The sequence below is a fragment of the Taurulus bubalis genome, assembly GCF_910589615.1.
Source record: "Taurulus bubalis genome assembly, chromosome: 6".
Classification (NCBI taxonomy): domain Eukaryota; kingdom Metazoa; phylum Chordata; class Actinopteri; order Perciformes; family Cottidae; genus Taurulus; species Taurulus bubalis.
In genome coordinates this window covers 13,336,742-13,348,363 of record NC_136594.1, presented here as the reverse complement: position 1 = coordinate 13,348,363, position 11,622 = coordinate 13,336,742, and the positions used below count along the sequence as shown (strand labels likewise).

The following is an 11,622-nucleotide window of genomic DNA, read 5'->3' as shown; positions in this document are numbered from 1 at the left end:
CCATGTTGTGATATTTACACTGTTACTATATTGTTTGTGTAATGTCCAATATCTCTTAGCAACTTTGATGCACTGGCCAAATGTTTTTTTAAACGTTCATGCAAATAAAAGCTCTCTCTCTCTCTCTCTTTCTCTCTCTCTCTCTCTCTCTCTCTCTCTCTCTCTCTCTCTCTCTCTCTCTCTCTCTCTCTCTCTCTCTCTTAAAGAAAGGTTTAAAAACAGCAATCGCGCCGCTGAGTCCATCACACAACTGTTGCTCACGCTTCAGCCTCTCCACAGGGACTTTGGGGACGCAGCAGACTTGCAGCTTTTAGATTAAATTCAAAAGAGAAAAAGTGCTCAAATGAGAGCCGTGTGCGCTTGGTTATGCGTGGTCCTCTGGATGGGCAGCCCTGCAGCAGCGGGACACAGTCTCAACGACTCCTCACTCCTGGGAGAGGGGATATTTTCCGACACGGCGCATTTACTTAACGTTTCGAGGCAGTTGAGCAACCGGACTTCTGGATTTTTCCTCATGGACTTTGACGAGGGGATGCTGGAGGACTGGCGCTCTCTGGCCAGCAAGAAGCGGCGCGACGGGGAGTCGCAGGACGGCGGAGTCAAGGCGCTGCTGGTGGCCGCTTACTCTCTTATCATTGTGATCTCCTTGTTCGGGAACACTCTCGTGTGCCATGTGGTGATCAAAAACAAGCGCACCCTGTCCGCCACCAGCTTGTTTATTATGAACCTCGCTGTGGCCGATATCTTCATCACTGTCCTCAATACGCCATTTACCCTGGTAGGAGCACCTTTCACCTTGAATAGGGTTGGGAACTATACGCACGGATGAGAATAGCCAATAGCACAGCCCAAAACAGTCTGCTAGGCTCCTTGTGTCTTTACGAAGCAAAGACATGAAGAAATATTCAGACCTTCTACTTTGGTAAAAGTGGCAGTATAGGCTACTCCAGTGTAATCATGTTTTGTTACAAGCATTCAACATATCTTTACACATATACAAATGGATTCACATCAATAAATATGTAAAGTACTGAAAAGGAAATACTTAAATTAAGTACAAGTACTTCAAAATTGCACTTACAGTACTTGAGTAAATCCATTTATACTTTCCACCACTGTAGCCATACATGCAGTGTGTGTGGGGTTTTTACCCGTCTTACGGGGACAGACATCTCTTTACACAGTGACATTGTCATCTTTATAAAGGGACAAAATGCAGGTCCCCCTGAGGTAAATCGTTACATTTCAAGGTGAAGACTTGGTTTAAGGTGTAAGGGTTAGGATTTAGGATTAGGCGAGTAGTGGTTTGGGTAGATCTCCAGTAAATGAATGTAAATCAATGTCATGTCCACAAATGTCATGTGAACTCAACTGTGTGTGTGTGTGTGTGTGTGTGTGTGTGTGTGTGTGTGTGTGTGTGTGTGTGTGTGTGTGTGTGAGAGAGAGAGATTCTGGGTTCTGGGTTTATAATTTGCTTTGAAACAGACACTTTGACATCAGATTCCCAGCCTATATACGAATCAGGCACAGCTTCATGAATGTTTCAGTGACTTAGTCAATCATCACAGGAACTGACTTTAGCAGTGTCAGTTAAGATATTGATGGATTGATGAGGCTGGTAATGTATGCATGAACTATTGTGGGTGTGTTCCCTCAGGTCCGGTTTGTGAACAGCACCTGGATGTTTGGGAGGACAATGTGTCACATCAGCCGCTTTGTACAGTACTGCTCCCTGCACGTCTCTACGCTCACCCTCACCGCCATCGCACTGGACCGTCGGCAGGTTTGTCTACAGCAGGACATGAAGCAGTGGCGCTCTTCAGTCCCTGAAAAGCATCAAAGCTTGATACCTTTGTGTGATGTGCAGATAACTATAAAGTGAAGTTATGTCATGAAGGTGAATGTTTTAGCTGTAAGGTGGGCTCTATATTCTGTTAATAAAAAAGTATTACAAGGCTTGATAAAATGAGTTTTTAGCTTGCCATAAAGTCCAATTTGATGCTCAGCATTGGTGGAAAGTGAGTAAGATTATATACTCTGCTTAAGTAGACTTTGAGGTACATTTACTTTACTTGAACGTTACTTTTTACTTCACTACATTTATCTGACAGTGTTAGTTGCGAGTTCCTTTTCAGATTAGGATTTTACAATAAAAAAAAAATTAAAAATAAAAATATAAAAATTTCCTAAGTGGTTTCACAAAAGAACAAAGTTAGAACAAAAACAAGAACAAGAACAAGCATATACTATATTTTAAGTATCCTGATCCCCTCTGAGCTGTGTGTCACAGCAGCTGCTGCAGCTCCAACCTCTGACCGTTTTGATAAATGTGCAACATAAATTGAGTATTTCTGCAGCTACAACTTGAGTTGTCTCGCTGTATCTGAAGGTAATGGTGAAATTGTGAGACCGACCAGCTCCCCCTCCTCTACTCCTCTCACCATAGCAAAATGTTTACGGCAGAGATGCCTGGTAACATGTTCAGGGGAGTGATCTGGTTTTACAGCTGTGTCTGAAATTGTTCATTGACGTTTCCTTATATGAATCAGAGCAAAGCAGAGTTTGCACAGTGAACTCCCAACGCCAAAAATCTATCAACAAAACACACTCCACATGATAAGCCTTCATGGGGTAGTACAGAATACTTTCTGTACTACCGAATACAGAATAGTATAATACATTTTGTACAACCCTAGGGATTCCAGACCCGCAGGTGTTGTTTTTTTATGTATTGTGGTATTTTTCCTAAGCAAGTAGTGCATATGTTATGAACACTACATTTTTTTTACATTTTTGACTTTGGAAAATGCTGACGACAAGACAATCTCATCTTAAAGTCCATTTAGCTGTTCTGGAGCTTTGCTCAGTTGTCACAGAGTTGTACTTTAAGGACTTCTGGTCCACGTTGGCATACAAAATAAGATTTGACAAAAATGTTAAACTCTATTTCGGTAATTTGTGTAGAAGAACGTCATTAATTGTGTAGAGAATTGTTTTGCAACACTTAACTTCCAGTGCAGATAACTCACACATCCATACATTGCTGATGGTTTCTCTTGTTCATTTAGTTTGTTTAGTTTAATTAAAGGACATTGTTGAACTATTTATATTGCAAGGGAGTCGTTCTCACTCTCCTTGAGCCAGTTTGCAATTATGTGGTTCAAAGAATTAAAACAAAAAAGAGTTAAAAAACTCAAATAAAATGGCAAAAACTGGATATAGTGAACTACAGTATATTAGGCATAGACAGTGAAAACAAATACAATGCCAACCCATAATGTGTCAATGCCACATACATCAGTCGTAAAAAGCCTACCAAATCTACAAAATATATTTGGCCCAAAATGTTCTCAAATCTACTGTAGGTATTTAACAAGCTTGTGTAATTTCCAATAAACTTAAACATTTCAATCAAATATAATCAATGATTGGCATCTCAAACACCAGTATGTGGCAGTCTAATAAGTACTAATGCCATGCTGATAAAAACAATAGTATTTTAATACAAGCATCAAACTGCATTGTTTCGCAAGAGTGAAGAAACTGACATTTTTCTTCTTCTTCTTCTTCTTCTTCTTCTTCTTCTTCTTCTTCTTCTTCTTCTTCTTCTTCTTCTTCTTCTTCTTCTTCTTCTTCTTCCTGGAAAATATCCAAGAACATCTTGCTGAGATATGTTTTCATTCTTTTTTTAGTATGCAGGTATATAGAATACTCTGAATACACAGTTTAGATTCACATCCTGCAAGACACGGCTACAGTGTGCTCCCAGTGACGCTGTCCATGCTACTGAATTCAAAGGGAGCGACATTGTTGAGATGGAGAATAATGATTTCAAGTGAATATTTCAGTCTTCCCATGAGATCAGAGATGTGGTTGTATCTGTGAATGTCAAGTCTACAGCATTCTGGCTATATTTACAGTCAGTTAAAGGTAAGGGACAAGGGGCAAGTCTGTGCCTTAAATGTAGATGTGTGTGTAACACCCGTCCCATGTAGGCATATAATATTATCTGAATCGGCTCGGTGTTGGAGTACTATGGGCGGGGTCCTGGGTAGTTTTAAATATGATGGCGCTATTACCTGTTTTTTATGAATTAATATTATGTTGCCGACAACCGTTACTCTCTAATTATGAAAACTGAATTAACTGGCGGTGCCTCCAATCGAATTTAAATAGTCAAATAAAAGGTATGTGCCTCTTATTTAGTCCTTTTATCTGGTGTTGAACTTATATTTTACCCCTTCGTAAACAGTTCTGGAACTATAACACACCCAAAATAACATCAACTGCCTTAAAACACAGTATGGTATTTATTATAGTAGTATAGGCAACAAACAAAAATGACATGCAGATAGATCTCTTATAAATGACAATATCAACAAAGATACTACAAAATATCAACAAAACCCAAATGAATTACTAGCATCTTTAAACATGTTAAACCCACACTCTCTCTCTCACACACACACACACACACACACACACACACACACGCACACACACACAAAATAACAAAACCCCTGTTGCAGGCCTAAGTCGTAGCTTGGGAGCGTAGAGGCCTAAAACGTTAATGGTCGCTTCACTTGTCCACACAAGCATTAAAAAAAAGGGCACGTGCGCAGTTTGTTATTACTCTCAAATCCAAGGAGTATTAGGAGGGGGGAGGTGAGGAAAGCGGGGTGATGGTCCGCAGCAGAGCGCAGAAGAAACAGCAGCAACAGTCTACAGCAGTACATGCGGGAAACAGCTCTGATAGTGGTCCACAAGAGTTTTCCCGATCCTTCCTCTCAGTCACAAACGCCCGTCTCCTTGGGTAGATCACATAAGTGCAAACCATGGGATAACTGGTCGTCAGCCATTAAGTTATGAACATTATGTTCTCATACAACAATTCACTCAACGGTGGTCATTTGCTTCTGCCGTCCACCATCACACGATACCTCTAAATCCCCTTAAGTCCCACCCCTCTACCTGAGACGTAGATTGGATTGGCTGTTCTCAGGACAACCCAATTAACACACAGAAAAACTAAGATTGACAGATACTCTGTAAAACAAGTTAAGCTGTTTGAAAGCACATGCTGAATCATGTACACATCACGCAAACTATGCTCATTTGCATAAACTCTAACTTTTGCACTGTAAAGATAACTCACCAATTATTTCTATAATTATCTACTTTTAACTTAATGTTTTATAAAACTATTTACATCCTGATGTCTAAATGATATTTGTAGACAGGGCTACATGTGGCAACTATCACATTCCAATAGCAATGAAAGTACATTCTCTCTTTCTGCCCTATTAGTCCAGCATGTGACCCTCCTCTGCTATATTTTAGTCTTTGCTGTACAGATTCCAAAAGATGTCACTGGATCGCAGACTGGGGGTCTGCACCTCTTTCCCCCCATGTTCCAGTAGTCGTGTGAACCCCAAATTAGTATTATTATTATTTTATATGAATCTTTTTGGGAATAAAATGTATATTTTCAACAAAAAAAAACACCTTTATACCATATTTTTATCATAACTATGAACATCCAACGTGATATGAGCAAGATTCAGACAAAAAAACATGTTGTGCGCTTCAAAAATGGAAAAATTACTTATTTTTTGGCAAAACATTGTCCGATTCAGGCATGCTGGGTACTGAAATGTTCAGCAGCTTCCACATGTGCTGGATGATGCGGTTTTAGAAACGCGGGCGGATCAGGAAGGCGTCAGGACTCATAAACATCCAACGGAAAAAGAAAAAAATCGGGCCGTTTTGTAACTTTACAGGTACTAATTGGTTTATAAGGATTTTGATTGCTCTGTTAGACTCCCACAAGCCCGAAGGGTTACTTATGTAGGATTTAGTGAAACGTTACGGCCCCGGCAAGTTTACGTAAGTACTTAAACTAAACGGTTATTTCATAGGTCTCTTCTCACAAGGGTTACGGTATTGTAGCAATTTAAATGAAGCTAAACAACCATGTGGTTGCGGAGATAATTCGTGTTTTTGTCCGAAAATGCGGCGCTGGGGGCTTAGAGCGCATAAGGTCTACTGTTCTCCATTACAAGTTGTGATGCTAAGTTGAATTCAAGCCTTTGAATAATATTGCAATATTTGTATCGGATAAATTGCAATACATATATTTGGATGTTTTTAAATCTCCCCTAAAGCACTTAATACATTTTCAATTTAACGCTTTGATGCACACAATCACTTTAGTCTGATTATACTTGCCCCTGCGACAAACTGTATGTCTTTTTATATTTATTAGTGTTTTTTGTAGCAACAATTTAAAACTTGCATGAAAAAAGGGTGAAATCCCAACCAGGTTAAATTAAACAAAACTTATTATTATTTAAACCATGCAATTGCACACATAAGCTGTTGACAGATGTTAAATGAAAATAAATAAGCATGCTTGTATGTATGCAGTATGTATGCATGATGTAGGCGTACATGCTGCAGCTTACATCTATTGAATTCAAGCTAAACAATACACTCAATGAAAACATAGTTGACTGAGAAGAAAGTGAATGCAACAATAAACCTTGAGAAAAAACATGTTTTATTAAACTGCATGTTTTATGCATATTTGTGACAGCAGGTCAACTAAAACTTGGTCAAAAAATATTGTATTTCGTGAACCACAGAGACAGCGGTCCAGGCTGCCATGTGACGAACCATTCTGCAGATAACAGCAGTCACATCACAGGCTCTAGAATAGCGCCTACGAATGTCTTCTGGCTTGGGAGATGCTCAATGGCATGTAACTATGTCCTGCTGGTCCCTCCATCACTGCAGGGAATCTGATTCACTGTCGGCATCAACAAACTGCAAATACACAGGCAACTCTGTTTAAATCTGCTCTCTTGGTGGGGCAGAGAGGAAGAGGATGTTCTTGCCCCTTTAAACAAGCTTCTGAGGGGTTTCTTTGCTTTATAAGCCTGTGAAGCAGCTGACTCAGCGGCTGTGGCTCCTCCAGTCGACATATTGAAGTGTCCTTTGACAAAAGACTGAACCCCGAATTGCTCCCAAAGGCTGTGCCATTTGTGTGCGAGTGTGTGTGAAGGAGCACCCGTTTAAATCCCGATGAGCAGGTGGCATGGCACCTTGTATGATAGCCTCTGCCATCAATGTATGAATGTGTGAGTGAATGGGTAAATGTTGGCATGTAACTTGGCATGTAACTTGACACTTTGAGTGGTCCGGCGACTAGAAAGGTGCTATATAAATGCAAGACCATTTACCATATTTTTTGTGTCCGTGAGAGGGAGTGAGTAGGAGAGCGAGAAAAGCGAAGTGCTAAAGTGAGTCTCATTCCAGCCATCAACACATTCTCACCCGAAACTCATCAAATCCAGCAGCTTGGTCAGTGGGGGTTGCTTGTTATTATAGAAAAATTAACTAGTAGGTCAAGCTATAACTGTCAAATAAATGTAGTGTAAAAATAACAATATTTCTCTCTGAATGTGACTTGTTTTTTTATATTTAATTTAATGTAACAGAACCTCAGCATAACAGTGTCAACAAAAAGAACAAGGGTTTGGTGAACTATAAAACAGTATGCAGTCTTCTAGTGGACTGGAAAAATGCTTTTCGTAAATATCACTTTTGTGTTAACACTCTGCTTCACAAATTGGCCTGAGCTCCTGTGATACTATTCCTTTGTGGATGTACTATCAGAATTGAGATTTTTCAGGATGTGCAATGGTTCACAGAGGAACAGAAACTGGTGCTGATATTTTATTTCAACCCCCAGATGAGTAGCTTGCACAGATGTGGACAGATTATGCAATTCATCCATATATGCAGTGGTGTGTGTGTGTGTGTGTGTGTGTGTGTGTGTGTGTGTGTGTGTGTGTGTGTGTGTGTGTGTGTGTGTGTGTGTGTGTGTGTGTGTGTGTATGTGTTTGCACTGACTTTGATCTCTGTGTGGGGATTTTGTTTCAGGTGATTTTGCACCCTTTGAGACCTCGCATGTCCCCGACACAAGGTGGTGTTTGGGTCGCTGTTATATGGATCATGGCCAGCTGCTTCTCCCTCCCTCATGCAATTTACCAAAAACTCCTGACTTTTACATACAGGTACAATGATACGCACTCAAACATTTCAATAAGGAAAGATCGTAAGGAAGTGTAATAAAAAAAAACTACGTTTTGCAATAGAGGACGAATGTAAAGCAAGTGAAGCATCTGAGTGAAAGCCTGTCGAGGTTCAATGTCTGTTGACTCCTGTGTGAAAGTCCAACATATTGTTGACACATCCATCAACACTGATATCCTCCCTCTGTGGACTATGTTGCTCTCAAACAATGCCATCCCTCCTTTGCTCCCAAGAGTCATAATTACTACTACTAATGCTATAGCTTTGTCACTTCAATGTAAACATAACAAGGTGACATCAGAACAGTAAATGTAAGGACTTTGACAGAGAAGAAATTCTCCCAAAAATACAAGGCAAAAATGTATATTGTATCGATATATGAATATGCAAAGTATGTCAGATTAGCGACACTTGATTACATTAATTAATTCATGGACCATCAGGAAATAATCAGAGGGTTTTGTGACTGTTAATCAAATAAAGCTATTTGAATAAGCAATTTCACAGTTTTCATCCATTTATTGCCAAAACAATGAACAAAAGTATAGTTAATAATACAGATAATTGTTCGATGCAGGCCTACACTCTCTCATCCTGTTCACTAATCTGTCATTCTTGCTTCCTCTGTGCTTTAACGCTCCTCACCAGTCAGGAAAAGGAGCGCAGTTTTTGTGTCCCAGACTTCCCAGAGCCATCAGATGTCTACTGGCAGTATATTGACCTCCTGACCTTCATATTACTTTACATGCTGCCACTCCTCATCATCTCCGCCGCCTACACCACAGTGGCCTGCCGGCTGTGGCGCCACAACACCATCGGTGACACCACAACAGCTCAACACGCCGCCCACAGAAGAAAGCGGCGGCGGACATTGGCCATGTTGCTGCTGGTGGTCGGGGTGTTTGCCGTCTGCTGGTTCCCCCTCAACTGCTACGTGGTGCTGCTGTCCAGCCAGGCCATCCACTCCTCTAACGCCCTGTACTTCTGCTTTCACTGGCTGGCTATGAGCTCGACCTGCTACAACCCTTTTATCTACTGCTGTCTGAATCCCGCCTTCCGCAAGGAGCTTAGGCTCGTCTTTGACATGTGCAGGTGGAAACGAAGGGCGGTGGTCGGGTTGGAGCCAGAGCTCCTCCCTGTAGCCGCTCCTTGTCACAGGACTGCCTGGCCCGAAAACCACGCGTCGTCGAGGCCAAGACATGGTTTGTCCCACACGGGCCATGCCTCCTCGCAGCAGAGTCACACCTCCTCCAGTCAATCCCACAACCTTAAAGATGCACATGTGCTCTTCACGGCCAGGCAGGTCATCACAGGGAAAATTGACATCCTCTCAGTGGAGCCTATCGTGGCTGTGAGCTGACTGGAAACAACTGCCGCAGTAGAATGGGATTATGGTATTTGAGATTCTTAATCCTATTGTATGATTTCGTCATGTCCCAAAATGACAGGAAATCTCAGAGCTGAATCGCCGTGTCTACACATAATGTTAATGGGAGCAGAGAGGACATGGTGATGGCTTTAAACTGAAGAGTCAGCAAGACACTTCAATCATGAAATTATTTCCCTGTGGTTTTAAAGAATGTTATGAATGAATGAAAAATGAATGTATCACTTTGTGACATTGTAATAAGACAACTGCTCATAACGTATTGGCCTTCAAAACTTTGGCTGCCTACAAGGACCGAATCTCAGTGGACCAATACATGTTGGGAATATAATCATATTCACAGGCCACTTTCAATCCATCCTACAGCTCATACTGGTTTTATGTTTCTCTTTGATTCACGTTTACCCAGCAGGTTTAAGAAAGAAAATATACCCCAAAAATATTGCAGCTGTCTACATGGTTCATCTTCCTCATCGTAATCTGTTTAGTCTTGTATTTGCTTTAAAAGTACTTGGGGATAGAGTTGACAATCCTAAGAGAAAATGTAGATACATAAACACCACTAGATGATGCAAAATAAATAAATAAATATAAATATAGAGCATGCTCACAGTTCATTTAACATTGTTTAAGTGGGGTTAGTTTTTTAGTTCATATTGAAAATGTATCATCATGTATCATTTGCCTGGAATATGTAACATATGCTCTGACCTTTTGATAGGCTGCAAATGGTCCACTGTGCTACTTTGAATGCTATTTATTATTATTATTTGGAAGGCAATGTACCTCAGGTACATGACAAAAAGGACTACAGTCTTTTTGTTTCATTGTTAATTAACATGTATGTGTAAAACGACAGCAACACTCGCTTAAACTTAAATTCAAAGATTGAATACAACGGCGCATCACATAACTGAATGACCTGTACTTTTGTGCCAGCTCTCCAACTGTTGCATATTTCACCTTTTCATGCCTTCGCAGGTCTAAGTCATGTTGACACCTTTTGTATATGTCATTTGTTTGTTTGCCAATGAAAGGAAGAAAAGTGGAAGTGTGTATCTGAGCTGGTCATCTTATTATGTGTCTTTTTCTGCTGACTGCTACATTCTTATTTTCAAAACCATGGAGACATTTAATTGGTCAATTTTTTTTTCCTTTTTCAAGATAGGTACTGTTTCACCACATCACATTATGAATCTGAGAGAACGTGATGTCCAATAAAATGTTCAACCCAGACGTCTGAAAAGACAACCATACATGTACTGCAGATCCTTTTCCGAACATCTGGAGTAAAAGGGAACTGCAACATTTACCTGATTATTTTTCCAAAAATCATATCAGCACATTCAACACATTCTTTGTAGCTGAACCAAATTGTAGAAATGTGCGTTAATCAAGCATTAAACAAGACATATGTTCTGGTATAATATGACATTGTATCATGACAATCAGCAAAAATAATGAATTTAGATTTATTAACGAAACAATCCTGCCTAACATTTACACATTCACGCAAAAAAAAAAATCATTAATGGCAGTGTAAGATGTAGAAAATATATTGTATGTTTCTTATGAACAAAAGATATTCTATGTTAAAATACTCTTCTTTACCTCCATGTGTTATGTAAAAGAAACTGCTAAAATGTGTACTTCTGAAGCAATTGCTTTATTTTGGTTTGTTGGTTGGCTTGTGGGCAACAGAGGAAATAATCAATATGCCAAAATAGCAACTTTATGTCTCTACTAATATATATATTTCCACAATTATCGTTTAATTGTTCAGGAATGTGAATAACATTGTGTTATTTTGTGTGTGTTTTTATTGTTGTTATTTTGCAGTCGCTGCTAAATGTTTCACACCATGACACCCCTATCTTGTGATAAAATATGTCAAATTAAAACAACTAAACTTGATGCATTGGGTTTAATTGTTCAGACTTCTATTACTTTTTTTCTGGAAATATAAAAAGGCACTGATTGAACTATAACAACTCCTTAGATTCTTAACATACTATATGATGTTGGGAAGAAAGCACATTTCAACCTTAACATACCTTCAAAGACAATGAAGAATGGGCATAAAAGATATAATATGTATGTCCTTTTCTCAAGTGTCTTTCCTCAACCGAAGCAAGTGT

The 11,622-nt window shown here is 39.8% G+C and overlaps 1 protein-coding gene across 1 annotated transcript; it reads left to right on the top strand.

Annotated features, from left to right (window-relative positions):
- Positions 1-343: 343 nt before the first annotated feature.
- Positions 344-9,457, top strand: LOC306737754 (G-protein coupled receptor 83-like; the record flags this gene model as incomplete). The annotated part of the gene is made up of 4 exons (XM_079219541.1): positions 344-778; positions 1,658-1,783; positions 7,945-8,078; positions 8,746-9,457. 4 exons carry the CDS (start codon positions 344-346, stop codon positions 9,455-9,457), a joined length of 1,407 nt encoding a protein of 468 aa, XP_079075667.1.
- Between the last annotated feature and the right edge of the window lie 2,165 nt (positions 9,458-11,622).